This window comes from Mytilus galloprovincialis, chromosome 8, assembly GCF_965363235.1.
Source record: "Mytilus galloprovincialis chromosome 8, xbMytGall1.hap1.1, whole genome shotgun sequence".
NCBI lineage: Eukaryota > Metazoa > Mollusca > Bivalvia > Mytilida > Mytilidae > Mytilus > Mytilus galloprovincialis.
Genome location: NC_134845.1, coordinates 16,428,715 through 16,450,637, shown reverse-complemented (window position 1 = coordinate 16,450,637; position 21,923 = coordinate 16,428,715). Strand labels below are relative to the sequence as shown.

The 21,923-nt window shown below is 33.8% G+C and overlaps 3 protein-coding genes across 3 annotated transcripts; 1 reads left to right on the top strand and 2 right to left on the bottom strand.

Annotated features, from left to right (window-relative positions):
* Positions 1-1,364: 1,364 nt before the first annotated feature.
* Positions 1,365-4,134, bottom strand: LOC143085187 (E3 ubiquitin-protein ligase TRIM45-like). Its single transcript, XM_076261418.1, has one exon. The coding sequence runs from the start codon at positions 4,126-4,128 to the stop codon at positions 2,143-2,145; it is 1,986 nt and encodes a 661-aa protein (XP_076117533.1). The 5' UTR covers positions 4,129-4,134; the 3' UTR covers positions 1,365-2,142.
* Positions 4,135-13,361: 9,227 nt separating this feature from the next.
* LOC143085186 (uncharacterized) lies at positions 13,362-15,550 on the bottom strand. The gene has a single exon (XM_076261417.1). The coding sequence runs from the start codon at positions 15,521-15,523 to the stop codon at positions 13,538-13,540; it is 1,986 nt and encodes a 661-aa protein (XP_076117532.1). The 5' UTR covers positions 15,524-15,550; the 3' UTR covers positions 13,362-13,537.
* Positions 15,551-15,817: 267 nt separating this feature from the next.
* Positions 15,818-21,905, top strand: LOC143085185 (peroxiredoxin-like 2C). Its single transcript, XM_076261416.1, has 4 exons — positions 15,818-15,985; positions 19,182-19,444; positions 20,167-20,264; positions 21,440-21,905. The coding sequence occupies exons 2-4, from the start codon at positions 19,186-19,188 to the stop codon at positions 21,578-21,580; spliced, it is 498 nt and encodes a 165-aa protein (XP_076117531.1). The 5' UTR covers positions 15,818-15,985; positions 19,182-19,185; the 3' UTR covers positions 21,581-21,905.
* Positions 21,906-21,923: the final 18 nt, after the last annotated feature.

The following is a 21,923-nucleotide window of genomic DNA, read 5'->3' as shown; positions in this document are numbered from 1 at the left end:
AGTTCAACTTCGCAATTGTGAACTTTCCGTTTCTATGTAGCAACATAACAACAGCGCCTGAATACGGAGTATATATCTCCCAAATGAAGCGATATTCCCGGGCTTGTATTTCCTATCATGATTTTCTTAATAGGGGTTACTGCTAACGAGGAAGCTATTAAGCTAAGAGGTGCAAAGGGTGGAGTAAATCACGAGTTGGTTGACCTTTATAGTATAACCGTTTCACAGATGATATCGGATATGTTCTTTATGTCGTATAATCTACAATCCACTTCCCTTTCCACGACGTATGTGGCCTATCGAATTAGACTATTGACCAGGTTTGTAATAACATGAGCAACACGACGGGTGCCACATGTGTAACAGGATCTGCTTACTCTTCCCGAGCATCTGAGATCATCCCCAGTGTTTGGTGGGGTTCGTATTGCTTAGTCTTTAGTTTTCTTTGTTGTGTCTTTTGTACTATAATTTGTCTCTTTGTCACTTTATTTTATACTTAAAATACCCAATTATAGTTACTTTACATTAATGGAAAACAGAATGATTCAGTCATTATATTCCGCCGCACTAAGGTGACAACTAGGGTAGAAAAGAATATGGTACAGAGAGCAACTCAATTACAAAAATTCGTAAGGGTTTCCAAGAACCCAGTGTCTCGCCTACTTTTGCTGTTAATCGCAGGCTCAAAAACATGAGGCAGAAAACAATCAAAATATTCCTCTCGATACTATCTTTTGATTGTAAGAAACTTCTGTCCAAGTTTGGTAAAAATCCAGCATAGTTTATGAATTTAATAAATGTTTTAAAAACTGTAACTGCAAACTGTATATAACATTAACTAGAAGAAAAACTAAGTCCATTTACAGGTAAAATACGGATAAACAGGTACAAAATTTTTACAAAATTTCCTTGTAGATACATGTACTAGCTTTTGATCATAAACAAGCTTCTGTCCAAGTTTGGAACAAATTCAGGATAGTTTTAGAAAGTTATTAAAATTTTAACCACAGAGAAAATGTATTGTTTTTTACTGGAATTATTTTTTTTACAAAATTTACTTTTGGATTTTCTCTTATGATCATAATCAAGTCCAAGTTTGGTACAAATCCAGAATAGTTTAAGAAAGTTGTTAACATTTCAATAGCTTTAACCACAAAGTGAATATTTGTGGACGCCACCGCCGCCGACGACAACGACGGCAGTAGAATGTAGGATCGCTATGTATCGCTAGTTTGACTAAAATAGAAGGCTCGACAAAAAGAGTTAACATTGAAAAGATGACAGCTCTTGATAACCTTTATTTTTTTTTTTGTCACAAAGAATCATTGCGATACATACTCGTGGGATTTTTAAGAGTAAAGAGTAAATGTGACATTTTGAATAAGAACCAGTGACAAAATCAGACAAATAATGTACAACTAAGGCCTCGAAAACAAGCTCAAAAGTAATGGACCCTCCTTTGAATATCATGTTCTGTATGTGCCTTATTTCGTAATTCAATGGCAATGTTATTTCGTATGTTTATGTTACTGTTTTCCTTTGTTTTATTGGGATTTTACACAGCGGCAGAGAATAACAATAAAAAAATTATGTCGTATTGCTTCTATTTGTGTTTATGATTTCACAAAATTAATTGGTTATTGGTGCAATGCAGGCTACGGAGCTGGCAAATGTTTTCGGAAGCTCATATGAGCTTTGATAAGTAAATATATTTGCCTTGTGTGTGTATAAATAACGTCAATAAATCCAAATGGAACTGTTATTCATAAATTTTGAAACATGTATACTGTGTTAACATGGTTAATCATAGCTATAAGCACATCTATATGCATCTAGCACACTACGTGAAAAGATTTGATCTGTCTATAAAGAAAGTTTCGTTATATCGGAATACCATTTTAAAACATTTGTGGCCAAATTTAAGAGGTTTTGTACGGTTTGTTTTCTCACAATGACACTTTTCGCTTGTTGTATTAATATCCTTGGTAATACGTTCAATTTTTCTTGATACACTGAAGAACTGTACGCTACAATTTTGTGTTTCGATTTGTTTTCCTTTACTATCCGATAAAAGCGTTTTCCTGCAAGCTACAGTCGTAATGTTTCTACTAGCTGGATGTAAAATAAGTCCACATAAATCTGCTAGTCACAAGTAATTCTGTACATCTCCAAATACTCCCCACCAGCTATGTAAAATGTTTCGGAATCGTTATTGTCCAACCAGATATCACGTGGGTCCGATATAGTGTTAAACTTCTGAAGAAGTGTCTTGTGTTTAGTACCGTCTTCTGAGAGAACGTGTAACGATCCTTTGTTGTTTCGATCAACAACTAAAACCAAACCTGACGGCAAGGCAACTATACATTCAGGGGTTTTAATCATCTCGTTTTTAAAGCAGTAAACTTCTTCCCCATCAAGTGTTATGCATTTGACTTCTTTGTCTTTTGTGGTATAAATAATCTTTTGTCTAAATATATTCATGCCGTTTGTCCCACAGTCTGTATTTGTAGAAACGACAGTTGACATTTCCGTCGAACTATTTGGACCTGCAGTCGAGACGAATTTTTTTATAGCTTTGTCTACAACTATGTAAATGTGTTTTTTGTGTTTACATGAGGCTCCGACGTAATCTTTATTAAAGGTCAACCATGCAGGATTTCTGATACGGTTTCCAACTATCTCTGCTTTATATAATATTTTTTTTTCGAAAGAAGAAATAAAAATTTGATTGTGTTCTTCGTCATAACACAAACGACAAGCATCTACTGCAATCTTTGCAGTATTGATAACAAAACCAGATTTTTTTTCAAACACCTGTAGTATGTTCTTTAATGATCTGTTTCCAAGTATAATGTGATCCTTACCTACACATACTCCACATGATAAGTACGATCCTTTGATGTGAAAAGTTTTCACCAATTCAACTCCGATATCTATAAAATTCGGACGACATTTTATACCTAACGTTTTGCAGCAATTGCGAATATCTGTTATTTGATCTCCTAAATCAAGTTCTGTTTTGTTTAACATTCCAATCGTATCAGCTGTTTCCAGTTGCTCTAATATCTCGGTTTTTGCAAATTTGATGTTAAATGAAGTCTCATGCTTGATAACCTTGTCTATTTCGATAAGGCTTGCCGTTATCTGATTTTTCATGGTTTCAACTTGAATGAAATGCTGTGTTTTGGTTCCAAACTCTTTAACGACTCTGTTAACAGTAATCCAGTGGTCTAAACTTCCTACGAATTGTTCCAGTAAACGCATTCGAATATTCAGATTTGTATTTTGTTCGTCCAAAAATACATTTAACTGCTTCTTAAATGTCTCAAATATGGCATCTAGTTTACATTTAACTTGTTCAAAAAACATGGCTGCGTCGTTCCCTGTGGTTTTCAACTTTTCTTTAAGATCATGTTTTTGTTTTTGTTTTTCGTTAAGAAGTTTTAATGTTGCTTGTTTGATGCACTCTAATTTATCCTGAATAGTTTCGTACACACTATCAGAATTTGTAATTTCTTCAATTGACTTGACGCTTTCACAGTTCCAATGATTTGTAGTAACGCACTGGATACAACATAGCTGATCATGGTTGAAGCAGAAAGCTTCAATACTGTTAGATGGATGTTCATTGCAATTCTCAGACACTGCATGCAAATCAAGTCCAGATATATTTTTTCCGAATTCCTCCAATGTAATTACTGGATGTGAAGATAGAAGCCATTTGTGCATTGTGTTACATTTTTCACACAAAGTTTTTTCGCAACTTTTGCACCAGAACTTGGCAAGTGATTTTTGATGGTGCTGTTCGCAAACATTACAATCTTGCTGTTTATCTCCCTTAGTTGTAGAAATCATGATGTCAAGGGTAAGATTATACTGAAGAGCAGGAGACCATTCGTCAACCGGCGCTTCTGGATTTCTAGGTTTCACGACTGATCTGCAAACTGGACATGTAAATTGGGTTATACGACTGTTAGCGCTACGTCCTATATTTGAAATATGTTCGTGTATGCATTGTTTACAAAAACTATGCATGCAAGGTAAGATTTTCGGTTGTATAGTTACCTCAGAACATATCGGACAATTCAATAAATCTTCTTTATCTGCTTTCGCTTTACTTAACGCCATTTTGCTTTAATGCCCTCAAATTTATAAATAGCTTACCTCGTTTTAAATCGTAGTTAAAGTATTACTATGTTTAACATGTTTAGGTTAACACACGTTGGTAAACAATCTGTGACTAATATACATCAAGTGATTTACCTTTTCAAGGGTTTCAACACATGTGATAATATTATGCATGTCAAATACTAAAACGGTTAAAGATAACTTTTTATTATCTTCACTGAATCGATAAATTTTATATTATTATTTTTTATTAACTTATCGTGAATTGCGTAGTAGGACTGTTACTTTTTTTTCGCACTACTTATATAAAAATAAGATCAGATCAATAGAGCACAACCTACGGGTCAGGTATTTAATACATTGTACACGTACAAATACCGTTGGATGATGCATTTAATAGATGTTAATACATTACCCTGAAAACAAAAGTATTCATATACCGTATACAGTGTAACTCGACACCTGTCGTGAGTATTCCAACATCCTGCAATAACCGACACATTTTCATGGTCCAAAAATATGCCTATCCTTGCAAAATAAACTTGAGTATTCCGACACCCTGTTTTATCCGACATTTTTTTTTGGTACTTAAGTGTGTCGGATAAGCCAAACAAGCATACATAGCTTTATATGTAGCATTTCTGTAAATATAGACAATGCAATTTCCCATAGAAACTCCTTTTACGGATAAAACCTGTACCTATTTCACTATGAAGTTTCGTAAATATTTATATATCCTTGAATGAAAGCTTACACGGATTACTACTTGTGTCAAAGGTCATCATATAGGGCTTTGTGACATATTTTCAACATTTATACATGTTATATGCCTCGATTTTTTAAGAGTTTTAACTTATACTTAATGTATGTACTACCTTCCCTTCACTTTGGGTCTACCTCAGAATTCAAGGCGGTCGTTATTGTTATTTAGGTTTATTTATACTGGGACCATTCCCAAGTTATGTGTCTATGAGATTAAACATAGAGATCATATCACATGCAGGCACTTGTCTCATAAAAAAATGTCATATATTACCTGTGGATCATAATTAGGAACTAGTACGAGAACAAAATAAAATATCTATGAAAATTAATATATATATATATTAAAGTGGCGTGTTTTCTGAAGCAGCTGTAATAACAAAGAGCAACCTATAAGTCCCCTGGATAACGAAATGTTAGACAAAAGCAAAACAATTATTACAGACGATGATCCTCTGCAACAACTGCATTAATGCTACTGGCTGGGAACATGAACAAAAAAGAGGGACGAAAGATACTAGAGGGACAGTCAAACTCATAGATTGAAAATAAACTGACAACGCCAAGGATAAAAATAAAAGGTAACATCTTAATATGGTCTCAACAAATTGGTAGTTTGGTTTATTTCTGTCAATTTTAAGGATCTATAATACTAAAATTACGAGGTCCAATTTGTCAGCCGTCATCACGTAAAAACGACGAATCAAAAAATTCAATTTTATATATAACTAATATAGTACAAAGGTGTAGATTAAAAATTACACCACTCCACGTCCTTTTGTTTTCCACGTAATTAATATTGCCAATAATTAAGAAGTTCCGGGTCGAGTCCGATACCGATACCAATAGTATATTCACCTGTTACCTATTACCTTATCTGTACGTTCCGCATCTGACAGGCGCACCACCAAACGGTGTATTCAGGATTAATATGCTATATACAAGGGTCATAATCACAGGGTTGACACTAATAAATTGTCAAATTGTTACCTATTGTAATATTTTAATCAGTAAGACTTTCTAAGATAACAATACGAATACTAAAAATAAGGCGTATAGGTACAGTTTTCAATTTGTAAGGGGGCATGACGTAAAACAGCGAATCAAGAATTCAACTTTATTTATAACTAATATAAAACAATGCTGTTGATTAAAAAATACTACATTCCAGGACCTTTTGTTTTCCAAATAATTAATATTACCAATAATTGATAAGTTCCAGTTCGACGGGTTCAAACAGAAAGATTTGAAAGCAGAGAAAACTGTGTATCTTATAATCGGCATGACTTTATCAGATGACAATACTAATACTAAAATAAGGCTTGCGCATAGTTATATACTTTAATTCAGTCACGGACCCACGATATCACGGGTGTGTTCTAGTTTAACTAAAAGATCAAAAGCTACATTTTCATTTCGGACTAATTTAAGATACTTTTAATAGTCAATTTTAAACATTTCTATAAATTTTCAAAACAACACGGATTTTCATATTACTCTATAGAAATTTCAATTGTATTTTGACCTTATAGAATACCAGGTTGCTTGGTCGTTTGATGTATTGCTGTAAAATTTATAGATTTTATTATTCATAGGTAAAAAAAAACTAAAATTTTCAGTATAGGCTAAATTCAGATAGTCTCCTTTAAAACATTTTATATTTTTTTCAAATCAACTAGGATTTTCATATAGCTCTACATGTACAGATATCTCATTTATATATTGATCATACAGAATACCAGGTTGTTTGGTAGTTTGTTGTCATTTTTATAGATAAAAATAAAAGGCAAAAAAATAGCAAAAATAATTAGTTTAAGCCAAATTCAGATAGTCAACTTTAAAATTTTGTATAACTTTTTCAAATCAACTTGTATTTTCATATATCTCTACAGCCATCTCATTTATATATTGATTTTACAGATTGACAGGCTTGTTTGGTAGTTTTGTAATTTGCTGTCAAATTTATAAATTTAATTGATAGATAAAAAAAAAGCTAAAGATTTGCAGTTTATGCTAAATTGGTTTATTTATGTCAAATTCTAAGATTTAATAAGAAGGTAAAAGAAGCTGCATCAAAGTAAAAAACATGTCTTCCTTTGCTTAAAAAGATCATATTTTCAAGTTCTTTCTTGAAAAGCGGAATAGATACATGTAAAGTGACATTGTATATTTTAAATATAAACATACTCTGTTATTGAGACAATAATTGGTAATTCAGCAAATTGGATATTTAGTTAATATTTTTTTTTTATTGTTAACAAAAGTTTGAATAAAACTTCATGTCCTATGGTCACACAAGGGGGAAAAGTGGTGACCCTATGCCTGAAGTTGATGAAAAATATGTGTGTCCTACTCCGGTTTGTACCGGTCCTATCTGCCTGATATAAAATATTGTCCGGTCCCTTAGAGTACTCGTAGTTACAAAAAATGAAGATGGCATATGTGTCAAAGAGACAACAACCCGACCAAACAGCAGAAAACAGCCGACGGCGGCCAATGGATCTTCAACACAGCGAGAAACTCTCGCACCCGGAGGCGAGCTTTAGCTGGCCCCTAAACAAAATGTTGTATGAATTTTCCTAATACCATTTCAGATTTACTTTGATTGGTATACTGAATATATGTCGTATTTTACATTCGGAGTAGAAAAATGATACAATATGTCTTGTTTGCTACATTATCTCAAATCTCGCTACTGCCAAGCTTCAGTTTGAAGGTGATATTTTTTCTATAAATCTTATATTCATACTTCGTAAAATCAAACCACTTTTTTACGCTCAAAAAATTTATTGGTGAGCTAACAAATTATCTATTCTTTCAACGGTTCTAATTGGTAATGATGAAGCAATTTCTTTGTTAGTTTTACAGACGCAACCATTATTTGTTTGGCCGTTATGAAAAATCTGTGCTACAGATGACTTACTTATTATGGATTTGTTACATGCATGCACAAAACGGCGAGTGCTAGAAGTAAAGCAGAAGCATCTTATTTTTAAAGAGCAGCACCTGCATTCAGTTCCGGTTTGGTGGGGTTTGCCTCATCAGATGGGATTTGTTGGAACAAAACATCGTATCATGCAGACTAATAACGTATCTGCTAAAATATGATTTTTGCATTCCACTTGGTATATATCTTCTCTCATTTTATAATATTTAACTCGTCTTCAAACACATTATGTTAATCTATGGGCAAAAACCAAAATGTGCAAAATACAAAACTTGTCTGCAACTATTGTTTTCTTGATAGGTTAATTGTGTCTTGACACTTCAAATAGATCAACTAAAAAAATAAATCATACACCAAACATCTTACTTCACAACACATCCTGAACAATCATAGTTAAACGTTCATTGGAATTTCAACCAAAGATGACAAATTGAACTCTTCACTCTGCTTTGAACACAAATTAATAAGTGTACCTCCACATACCATTATACTCTTGTGTCTTGTAGATAGTCCATGATTCTTTGTTTAAAAACAAAACCCTGTTTCAGTTTTTGGGGGTGTTTGAGCTGTTCATCAGTCTTGAGATTTTTGTGCAGTGTGTTTGATAATTTATATTTGCTTTCGTCGTCTCTCGTCTGTTTTGTGTGTCTTATTTTGTTATTGACAATGCGTTTCCAGTCTTGAGTGTCCCCTTAGTTTTCTGTATCCTTGTTCGTTTGCATCAGCATGTAAACGATACGTCAAAGTGGATACTAAAATGTTCTAAAGATCTATGATTATAATACTAAAATAGGCTGAAACATTTCACTCTGTACATTTGTATTGCTTTATCTAAAATGAAAGACATACTGAAACAATATTTTCAAATTCGTTCCATGATAACGAAACAAATTAAAACAGGTAAATAATGTATAACGTTGTTCGTTTCATGTTTCATTCGTTTGTTGTGTTTGAAATTTTGTTTTTGCCCTTTGATACCGTTTTTTCCGATTTGGAGTTTGGTATTTTTGTTATTTTACTTCATACTTAAATTCGGACGCAAGTAGTTAACCGATTTGCAAATTTCGTAAATCAATAGAGAATAGACGATTCAAGGTAACAAACAAAAGTGAAGGGAATGCCTCAACTTCAAAAGAAACGAGACCGGTTACATCGACAGGATAAGCATATCCTGCTTTGCATGCATCACGTGACATATAAATTCACATGTAAAACCAATCGAAAAATTGCGAACAACGTTAACATAATTTTATGGAAAAATAATGAAAAAGTCCACTCAAAGACCACATCAATCCACCGAGAAGACTAAGCCATTGATTTTTTTCACAACATATATATGTTACGGGTTTTTTTTTTTATAAGTATACGTTCCTGTAAATGCAATTGAACTCCGCTTCTCTGCCGTCGCCTTGTATCATGAGGTGAAGTCTATATAAAAAAGGAGTGTAAACAAAATTATGGTACAAAATTAAGCGATATGAATAATAATTTCTCACTGACTTACTCAAAATGTTAGACTATATGAATTCTATCTATCCTATAATATTATATAAATTTAAACATTACAGTCAGATATGCATCATATGTTGATTTCTTTATTAAATATAAAATTTGATAAATAAAATTCATCCGAAGCGGTTTTTTTTTTTATCATCTTCAGTAACGGTCAAACCCATTTTGTAGGCAAAGGGTGTATAACGAAGTACGTGAATACGTAAAAAGCTATATGAGGCGATTGATAACTGTTTATTTACTGACAACAATTTCCTTTTTAGATGGATTCTGCTGCATTTGTTTGCACCTGTCCGAAGTCAAGAACATGATGTTCAGTGGTTGTCGATTTTTTTATGTGGTTCAAAATTGTTTCTCGTTTCTCTTTTTTATATAGATTCTACCGTTGGTTTTCCGTTTTAATGGGTTTTTTTTACAATCACTAGGTCTATGCCACTGCTGGTGGAGTTTTTATTCCCCGAGGGCATCAGTAGTCAGCACTTTTGTGTTGACAAGAATTATCATTGATATGGTCATAATTATAAATTAACTGTTTACAAAACCTTGAACTTATTGAAATACTAAGGCATGTCTACCTCACGAATATATTACCTTAGTTGTATTTGGAAAAACCATAGGATTTTTCGGTCACCGATGTTCTTCAACTTCGTACTTTATTTGGACATTTTTTTTCATTAATATTTTAGCGTCACTGATGATACTTTTGTAGACGAAACGCGCGTCTGGCGCAGAATACAAATTTCAATCCTGCATGGTATCTATGATCTCATTAAGGATAGTACTGTCGCTGTCACCTAGTTTTGTTTGAAAGATGTTCGTGATGCTTTGGTTTAGTTGTAAGTGTGATATTCTAATTTCTTTCTCTGTGTTGCCTCTACTGGTATGGTTAAATTCTCGTTAAGCTTTTGTCCAGCAAGTCCTTGATTCAATTTCTAACTTATCATCTCGCTCATATCTTATGGTTAAGGAAATAACATGTACCGATGATTTTTGTATTTGCTTATGTTGAGGTTAGAAAAGAGACAATATCAATCCGCTACTGTTAAATGCTTAGTTAATGGATATGGTTTACTACAGCGGTTAACTTAAGTAATACAACGGGTATCACAATAGAAGCAGGATCATTTGACCCTTCAAGGGATCATGAGTTTGCCTCTGGATGTTTGATGTTTGTCAATCCTAAGTTTTCTGTGTAATGTTTTGTTATTTTTATTTCTGTTTAATTTTTCCTTAAAATAATATCTCTCTTTCTCTGTTACATCATCTCGAATAACAAAAAACATTTATCAATGGACACTTTAGTAATTCAAAATGTAATAAATTAGAAATAGCAAGAAATTTCAGCATTGACACGATAAGTTTCGGGTTATTGTTTGTTCGTTCATTTCAATGAAATATTTTATATTCAAGAACCTGCAGTACAGTCATTTCAATTTCATTTGTAGCAGTATCAAAACATTTGACTTATCAACACTCTACACAAGTACTCCCCATTCCAATTCAAAAGACAATTTAAGATTGTGTACTGTTTTGTTTTATTAAAATAAAATGATCAACATAGATACAAGTATCTTGTCTTATGGAAGGATAAATCGTACATTCAAAATTCCTCTTATTCAAACAAAACATTCCCTGAAACTGACATTATCAAGATACTTGATTTCCTTATTGATACCATTTGTGGTACGTTTGGAGGACGTGTTTTGCAATCAATCGGCATTTCGATGCGAACCAACTGCGATCCTCATTTTGCCGATATGTCCCTTTATTCGTATAAGGCTGACACCATACAGGAACTCAAGAAGAAAAGTTAGCAGTATCCTTTTACTTTACATTCTACTATATAGATGATGTTCACTCACTAAATAATTACAAAATTTGATGACTATGGTGAACGCATATATTCCATCGGATTTAAGACAAAGGATACAACCGATACAGTTCAGTCTGCCTTATATCTTTACTTATATCTAGAAATTGACGATGAGGGTCGATTGAAAACAAAAATTTACAACAGAAGAGATAATTTAAACTTGCCAATATTGAACTTTCTATTTCTTTGACGCAAAATCTCAGCAGCGCCGGCATACGGAGTATATATCTCCCACTTGAAACGATATTCCAGAGCTTGTATTTCCATGATAGAGGGTTGCTGGTCACAACAAAGCTATGATTGACTGTTATGGTATATATGTTTCAGACATGACAACGGATGTTGTCGTTATTACATTCCGTCCCCTAGCTTTCCCGATGTAACCAATTGAAATTAGACTCTTCACCGGGTTTATACTTTCATGAGCAACATGACAAGTGCCACATGTGAAACAGGTTCTGCCTTCCCTTCCGATGGACCTGAGATCACTATCCCCCCACCTGCACTCCCACCCCCAATGATATTTGATGGAGTTCGTGTTGCTCAGTCTTCGGTTTTTTTCTGTTGTGTTTTGTGTACTGTTGTACGTTGTTTGTTTGTCGAAGTTTTCTCGTCTTTTTTTGCCACGGTTGGCAGTTAGTTTTCTAATAATGGTTGAATGTCCCTTTTGTATTATTGGTCTCATTTTAAGGTGGATGAACTGCAAAATTTGTCTTTTCTTTTTTCTATGGTATTTCATGTTAGAGAATAAAGGTATAGATGGGCAACAGGAATTAAGATTAAATATGGAAACCCGTCTTTCCGTCTAGACTACTAGTATACTGAGCCAAAAAAGTTTAGCAACACTTTTTTCAATTTTTTATTTTTTTTGGTTGTTTCTGGATTTTTTTTTTTTTAAACATCATTGATATCATCCTAAGTTTTACCTGTAATTTTAAACAGTCGTGCTTTTTTCTGGGTGATTGCATGATTTCATGCCATTTCAGCTTTACACGTGTTATTGATGTTTTACCTTCTGTACCGTACCTGTACTTTAAAAACGATTTTTTTTGCACTTACGTTCAGAAACTCACCATTGGTAAAAAAAAAAAAAAACACATAAAAGTTTGAAAAATTGCATGGGGCGTCAACCAGGCCTCTCCGAAAATGACCGTCAGATGGCTCTCGGAATGGTTGATGCAGACATGAGTGTTGCTGACGTCGTGGCTCAATTTAATGAGCATAAGTCAACAGTTTAGAGACTAACAAACAGATATCAACAAATTGCAACAGCACAGGATAGGTCGATATGTCGTAGACCAAAAACAACCATCATAAAGGGAGGAGCGCTACCTTCGCTTTTCGTCAACACGTGACGAGTTTTTTTCTGGTCACAAAAGTAGTGCATTGACTAAGGGCAGCTGCTGGTGTGCCTGCCAATCCTTCATTGATGCACTTAGAGCATGGCCGATAAATTGATTTTGAATAACACTATACTCATTTCCGCATTTTGACCCTCCCGTGCTCCATACCAAAATATGTCTTATGAATACGAGTGTTAAACATTCATGTTGCTTCTGACATGTCATAATTCTATTTATTTATTATCAAAATTAAATGTTGTTATGATTTTTTAATGAATTAAAATTTTATATTTTTGTTGCTAAACTTTTTGGCTCAGTATATATACAAATTTCAATGTATACTATGAACGAACATATATGTATTGAAATTCGTATTGTTGTTTTATAGATTATCGACAGGTACAATGCGTACAAACAAGTACCATCTTTGACTTCATTACTAGCATTTGGGTAGGAGCTATTTTTTTCTAGAAATTCATCATCTTTGCCCGACCCACGTAACATAAACTAGGGATGCAGGATTTTTCAACCCTTCTGACGATCGGTTGAGATCACCTACAGAGTTTGATGAGATTCGTGTTGGTCATTTTTTAGTTTTCTATGTAGCCTGTAGTGGCCTTCTGTGTTTTTTTATCGTCTGTCGTCTTTAGCCTTGGCATTCTCTTTGACTTATATGAGTTTTGAATGTCCCATTGGTATCATCCACCTCCAATTTTACAGAAGGAAAATAGTTTAGTTTGAAGAAATCATGTCAATTGCTTCGTTCAAAATGAAATAAGTGAAACATGAAAGTCTTGTGTATATCTATTTCAATTTTAATTGACTGAAAACACATGGTCACTTCTGTTACCAAAAACTAACTAATCGTGTCAACTCTAAAACTTCCTACTTCTAATTTTTACATATTTTTTTGCACTACAATTGTTATTCATAAGATTAACTAAAACGTTTTGTGACAAATGCGATTGATAGTTAAGATTTAATTCTGTACATTTCCATGTACTCTCCACCAACAACAAACAATGTTTCGTCATCGTCATTGTCTAAAAAGATATCGCGAGGTTTTTTAATACTATCGAACTTGTCAAGAATTCTTCTGTGCCTGGAACCGTCTTCAGAGAGAATATGCAATGATCCTTCGTTAGCTCGATTAACAAATAAAGTTAAACCGGATGACAACACGATTATACTTTCAATCGGTTTACTTATTTCGTCGTCAAAGCAATACACTTCATCTCCTTGAAGCGTTAGGCATTTAATTTCGTTATTTTTGGTAGTAACAACAATTTTTCTCCGATAAATATTCATACCATTGACACTGCAATCTGTATTTACAGACACGACAGATGTCATTCCCTCTGAACTGTCAGGGCTTGCAGTCGAGGAGAATTTTTTAATGGCATTATCTACCACAACATAAATGTCCTCACGGTATTTACACAATGCTCCCACATCATCGCTATTAAAAGTAAGCAACTTTGGTTCTTTAATGGTGTCCCTTGCTATCTCTGCTTTGTACAGTTCACTGGATGTACACGAGACAAATATTAAATTTTGTTCTTTGTCGTAACACAAACGGCGAGGATCCCCGCTTAACTCAGTCGTATTTGTAACAACAGTTCCAGTTTTTTTGTCAACTATCTGAAGTTGCTCCGAATTCGTACCAAGAACAATGTGATCATTTCCTATACACACTCCGCAGCATAAATCTGAACCATTGATGTGAAAAGTCTCAATTAATTCCACTCTGACATCCTCATATTCTGGATAAAGTTTAACGCCTAATACTTTACAGCACTTGAATACATCATCGGCTTGGCCAGCTAAATCGTTTTTCTCAATTTTATCAAATCTACCTATGTTTTCTGCTGTTTCCAAGTGCTCTAAAATTTCATTCTTTACGAATTTGAGGTCAAGTAAATGATCATTTCTGATGGCCTTGTCTATTTGGCGAACACTTGCCTTGAGTTGCTTCTTCAATGTGTCAACGTGGATAAAATATTGTTTTCTTGTTCCCAGCTCTCTAACAACTCTGTCAACACTCATCCAGTGATCAAGACTTGCAATTAATTGTTCCAGTAGACGTATTCGAATGTTGGAACTAGTATTTTCATCGTCACGAAATAAGTGCAACTGTTTCGTAAATGTTTCAAATAAACGGTCTAGGCTTGATTTTACCATTTCAAGACATTGTGTAGCTTCTTCTTCTGTGATATCGGTCATAGCTTTAAAATTACTTTTTTGCTGTTCCTTTTCTTTTAAAAGTTTAATTGCTGCGTATTTAATGCTTTCCAGTTTATCATGCAGAGTGTCGCAAACGTCGTCCGAACCGGTTATTTCTTCAATCGATTTAACATTTTCACAGCTCCGATGGTTCAAAGAGACGCACTGAATACAACATAGTTGTTCGTGATTGAAACAAAAAAGCTCAATGTTATTCTGTGGGTGGGTATTGCATTGTTCCGAGACCGCATGCAAGTCGATTCCGGATGTATTAGATTCCAGTTCTTCCAGTGCAACAACAAGGTGTGTAGAGGAAAGCTTCATCCAAGTGTGCATTGTATTACATTTTTCACAGAACGTTTCATCGCATTCTTTGCACCAGAACTTGGCCATGGATTGTTGTTGGTGTCGTTTACAAGCTCCGCAGTCTTGTTGTTTGTCTTCTTTGTTTCGTGCAATCATAATTGATAGAATAAGATTATTTTGAAGTGCCGCTGACCATTCATCTATAGTTGCTTTAACATTTTTAGGTTTTACAACTGACTTGCAAACGGGACATGAAAACTGGGTCAGCCTACTATGCTTGTTCCGTCCCATGTTTAGAATGTGTTCGTGTATGCATTGCTTACAAAACGAATGAAGACAAGGTAAAATTTTTGGCTGTTTAACTGTTTCGGAACAGATCGGACAACTAAATAAATCAAGCTGAACCTCTTTCGGTTTAGATAACGCCATTTGTCTGTCTTAGTTTCAGCTACTTCCGCTACTGCTTAATCAATGTTTATTTATAACACAAATTCGTAAACATGGTAATGTTTACGTTGGATGAAGTACTGTCAGATGTTGATGATTGACTCTTATTTAATTATTTAATAATTAAATAAAAATGAAAATGTTAAACGATTGTTAAAATTTATTATAAGATAAGAAATCATTATTACTAATAGGTTGTATACTAGTATTCAAGTATTTAATTTTAACAGGTAAGCGAGTAAACTAATTTGTGTTTACATTTTCCACGTTATTGACCACGTGTGAAAACAAAATGGCTAGTGACAAATCTATTGCAGATGAACTTGGAAAGATTTCCTTGTTTTCCAAAGAGGGTTCTGAAATACTTGCGAATGCCATTCTACCCAAGGATATCAAGAAATATATCTTATTGGTATTCTTAAGAAATCTGGCATGAATTGCATGGTGAGTGTTATTTCCTTTGATACTTCAAATGACTGTTTGATTGATAACTTGTTTGTAATTTAATTTATAGGTCATGACAAAATAAGTTGTCCGAGCTTACCGGAACTTTTAAGGATATCTTAAAATGCCTACTTTTAAGTGTAGTGTTTTTTTTTTACAGTATCTGCTTCCTAGCTACTATACACTTTAGGTTTAGGTTAACAAAGGTCAACAAAATAAAAAAAATATGCCTATACATATAATGTAGAAAGCTACATACGTTCTTTGCAGAAAAAAAACTCTTCTTCTTCTTTTTCTTTAAGTTTTCCAGTTTTCGATCTGAATAAAGATGATTAATAACTGGTGCATGTGTGGCCTATTTATTAAAAAACTAGTTAATATTTTAGTTATATACAAAACGGTGCAGAGAACAGATGTAGTGATTAAAACTGTGTACAGGAGATGAAGCTTTTTAAATGATAGTGGAGAGAACAGCATATGTAAGCTGATCTCTGAAAGAGTCGACTGTCTGTGTATTTACTACTGATGTTGGTAAAAGATTCCATTGAGTTATTGTATCTGGGAAAAATGAAAATCTGTACGAGTCTTTTGATGTATAAATGTGTCTGAAGGTGTGAACATTATGTTTTCTGGTTCTTGAGTCTGATGGGATGAGAATTGTGCTAGATGGTATAGCAACAAGATGATGTGTGATCTTGTACATCATAACCAGGCGCGCACGCAGTCTGCGTTGTGTTAAAATAGACCAGTTTAGTGTGTTCAGCATGTTTGATACACTGCTAGTATTATGATACCTGTTACAGGCATACCGAGCAGCTCTCCTTTGGACCATCTCTATCTTCGAGATAGATTCTGAAGTGTGGGGGTCCCAAACTGAGCAAGAGTATTCGAGTTTGGGACGGACAAGTGCTTGGTATGCCTGGCTCTTGATGTTTTGATTTGATGTTTTCAGGTTTCTTCGAAGGAAGCCGAGAGTTTTGATGGCTTTCGAGATATTGTCATCTATGTGTAAGTCCCATTTAAGGTTTGATTGTAATGTGATGCCTAAGTATTTAGCAGATGTAACAGTTTCTAAAGTATGATTGTGAAGAGTAATTATGCTGTAGAGGTTGACGTTTAGTTGTGACAGAGAGAACATTACACTTGTCTGGGTGGAAGGCCATCAGCCAGTCCTCTTCCCATTTTAAAGCTGCGTCAAGGTCAGCTTGCAATTTTAGGCAGTCACTCTGGGATTTAACTGGCATGTATATGATACTGTCATCAGCAAATAATCTTAGTTTGCTATGTGTAAGGTAGTCTGGAAGGTATTTTGTATACGCCAAGAAAAAAACTGGACGTAAGACAGTACCTTGTGGAACCCCAGAGGTGACTGGAACTGTGCTTGATGATCTTCCATCCAGAACAACTGTCTGAGTTCGATCGGAGAGAAATGCAGATATCCAGTTTAAAGTGTTTCCATTAATACCAAAATATTGTAATTTGTATAGTAGGTGACGATGCGGTACTTTATCAAAGGCCTTCGCAAAGTCCATTATTACAAGGTCTCTTGCAACAACTCTTCGAGGGATTGATATAACTAAAAAGGCAACTTTTTTTTTATTCCTATGCAATGTATAAACCCGTGTGTTATAGTGACATGTCTTTCCCTACTTTCATCACGATCAACTCTCTATTACAAGAACTTACTTTCGTTTTTATTTGCTAATTCGTACTCGTCCTGAAAAATGTAGGAAATATTTGCCACTGGTTACACACTCAATCAAACAATCATCAAGCTATTAATGTGTATGGATAAGTCCACATACTATTAGTGTGGGAATTAAATTGTTAGGTAAATGATGTGTATGATATCATTGTTTTAGTCTGAAAAGAAGAATGTTTAACTATTTAATCGTTTAAAAATAACTGAGGAATATTTTCAGTTGTGGACAAATAAATTGATAAATAATATTATTCATAATATTTTATAGATCTTTTTATTTCTAAATATATTTCTTCCTAATATCAGGAATATGTGCACAACAAAGTTCACTTTCTGAATATATAAAAAAAAAGAAGATGTGGTATGATTGCCAATGAGACAACTGTCCACAATAGACCAAAATGACACAGACATTAACAACGATAGGTCACCGTACGGCCTTCAACAATGAGCAAAGCCCATACCGCATAGTCAGCTATAAAAGGCCCTGATAAGACAATGTAAAACAATTCAAACGCGAAAACAAACGGACTTATTTATATGAAAAAATGAACGAAAAAAATATGTAACACACAACAAACGACAACCACTGAATTACAGGCTCCTGACTTGGGACAGGCACATACATAAATAATGTGGCGGAGTTAAACATGTTAGCGGGATCCCAACCCTCCCCTAACCTGGGACAGAGATATAACAGTACAACATAAGAACGACTATACAAATTAGTTGAAAAAGGCTTAACTCATCAGATGGACAAAATATACATGGTTTAATGCACACAAAGCCTACATTGACTATAGAACTGATTACATGTAAGCAACATGTTGACATTTATTTTAAAGGGACAGTAGCTGTCAAATTGATCCTCACCGATTTTAATAAAAAAAATATATTTGATATACAAGATACTAAAACGTACATCCAAATTATAAAAAGTATAAAATAAGCAATTTACATGACATTTACACGATAATATGTATCATCGTTGTGTGTGTATTTTAGTTCAGACGCCATCTAATGATCTATTGCATTGACCTCCGAAGACTGCCGACGGTCATATAAACGATATAAACATCTATATGAATATAAATAGATAGATAGCGAACTCGTGCAATTCTCTAGGTCTGTTTAAATTCATATCATAGGTTAAAAATATATGCTATCATCGTTTTTATCTGTATAAGAATGAGTTTTGTGGCACAAATGAGTCAATCAAATGATTTACTTTTGTTTCACTTTCAAAGTTGACATGATTTTCCTTTTAATAATTGAACACGCAAAATTCGTGGTAATCCATCTATAGCTAAGGGGTTAAATTGAAAGTCATATAAGGTCGCATGAATACGTTTTCAATGAGGTCGAACACTTGCACCACATCGAGTTTAGCTAAATGTTACTCTGTCAAACACAATTTTCTGACAAAATTAAAACAGAAATTTTCTTCCTATCATATTTACACGGTGCTGTTTCAAGATATTTTATGTTTTGTAGTCAGATGAAGATCCAGGCCTTTCGTCAAATCGAGTCAACACTTACTCAGAATGACATCAGGCTTGTCTTCATCAGCAACTCTACACCCGTACAGACGACAGAATTCCTTGAGATTGCAACAGTGCCCGTATGTGGAGATCTGTACTCGGACCCACAACTTCAGCTGTATAAATTGTTCAGTTTAAAGAGGGGTCGGTTCAGATCACTTGTTATGCCTATTGTTTCTGGTCTACGTAAATATGGAATGAAAGGAGTAACTGAAGGTATGAGCGTGTCTTAATTACTCAAGTAAATGTGAAAAATCGAAAGTTAAATTATGACAAATACAGAAAAAACATTTGATAGAAAGCATGAAATATTGTTGTCAGTTTTGTTTTAGTTTTTTTAGCGTATATTTACAATTTGATTAGTTAAAAAAAATATCAATAACGGACTCAAAATAGTATTCTCGGAGTTTTTTTTTTAAAGATCAATACAATACCCAAAATAACAACGCTGCTTCTTATTGATTAATACCATGCACGTTGATTGCAATGACACCTTGTTTAGCAAAAAGTTCTTTTAAAGAAATCTGGTTTAATGTGGAAATACCAAATACCAAACAAACTGACTCAATTAAGAAATTGGGTTGGTATATCAGCTTTTATCGCTATTTTGTCCATTTTTCTTTTGATCTTTTTTTGTGATAATTTTCATATCATGCTTCTCGCTTGAGATGAAAAAAATTATCGCTAGAAACAAAGGAGACCACGCGGCGTTGCTAACGAAATTGACATGAAATTGACAACGTCGTCATAGGTAAAATAGCGATAAACAGATTATCATTGGTCATCTCAACTCGATTGCTTTTCTCACTTTCGCTGTACCAGCTCAAGTGAGAAAAGCAATCTCGTTGAGATGATCAACGATAATCTATAATTATCTGTTAAATTAAGGCAAATATGAAGTCATAAAAAAATTATTATTACCTTATTAATACCTACAGGTATTAAACTTGGTTATGAAACTGGACATCTAGCAGGAGATTCGTGGCAACAAGGTGGAACCGTCATCTTAGACACAGACGCCAACATTAAATATGTGGTGAGTTGTATTTTAAATGTCAGGCTAGATACAAGTATCACCAATGAGTCTTTTCTTTTTAGATGAAACACCCGTCTGTCGTATGAAATATTTAATCCTGGTATCGATTATTTGTTTTCTATTCATGATCACCAATATATAAATAGGTATACCTACATGTTTGATGGTATTAGGATATCTAGACTACCGAAATTTTATAAGTGAGACATATCCACGTAAGTTATAGAAATTGGTCCTTTAATTGTTAAACTCAAGCAAAACCATACTAAATAATAAAAAGCTGCATATGCTCATTGAACAAATAATTCAAGATCGTCCTGCACATGTCTGAAATATTTGCAACTGGACATTCAGCACCCAACAATCATTTTAATCAATCCCTACGTTGCATGCCTTTTCATTAGATATTTCAGAAGTAAATTCAGAGAACATATTAATATAGTTCATTTTATGGCATTTAGTTCTCTCAAAAGGGTCCAAGCAGTTTGACTGATGACTGTTTATATTCCATTTCTGTTGCTTGCCTTCTTAATGTCACAATATATGAATAGGAATGCTCTTACAGATGTGGGTGTGTGCTCTTTATCATAAACTAAAGTTTCTTAGTAACATGTGATTAAATGGAGAGTAGGGGAAAATCCAGTGAAACAGCAAACCAACAGCACAAACCGAAACAGACAATAAATCTAGAAATAGTATTGGAATGTATGCCACGTTATAATACACATCACCGGTGTCAACGTGATGATCGTAACTGCAGTTACTGCAGTTACGATCATCCCAATATGGCGGACACAAATATAGGGAAATTTTATAAGGCTGATTTCTCCACTTTAACAGCTTATTTTCAGATTTGTATTATGCCAAGAAACATCTTTATAAGTATTACCATTGAAATATCTTTTCGGACCGGATGGAAAAGCAACAAGAAGAATGAAAATCGAGATACAAAAAATCACAATGATGATCGTAACTTTTACTTAAGATGATCGTAACTGTTTGTTCCAACGAAGCATTTTCTAATAAATAAGGACAAATAAAGCTGTCTAGTGATACATATGAAACATGATGGAAAATGTAAAAAATATTGTGTTTATTTTGCTAAATGAATTTTTGCTCTAAATATTTTTGTAGGGTCAAGCTTTTTTGTAATGATGGCTTTCCTTTATTTTCAGCATGTTGAAGAACACCCAGCTGATTGGCCAGATATGGAAAAGGTTCTCCCCTTGATCGGAATTCAAAATACTTCAATAGATTATAAAAAGGCTGTTAGTGATTGGTTGAAAGCTAGAGAGGAATCTACCAGCAAATCTTAAGAACAATAAAGTGTGTTTATAGAAAAAAAACTTGTCAAGTTGGCATCCGTGTAAATGAATGTATGCATGTGTTTGTAAATTTCTTAGGGTACAAAATGGTTTATATGTAATAGCAATTATTTTTATAATTTAATATTTATGTCAAGTGTTTATTGATTTTGTCATTTGAATTGGTCAATGATTATTAATAGAAAAGATGATAGAATGATGGTTGATCTATAAAGATATGGTCATTGATCAGCCTGATGGTAAATCATCAATTGATAGTCAGAGACAGTATACCATTATTATGTATTAACTTTGAAACATTAAAGATTTAAACAAATACATTTCTCATATCACT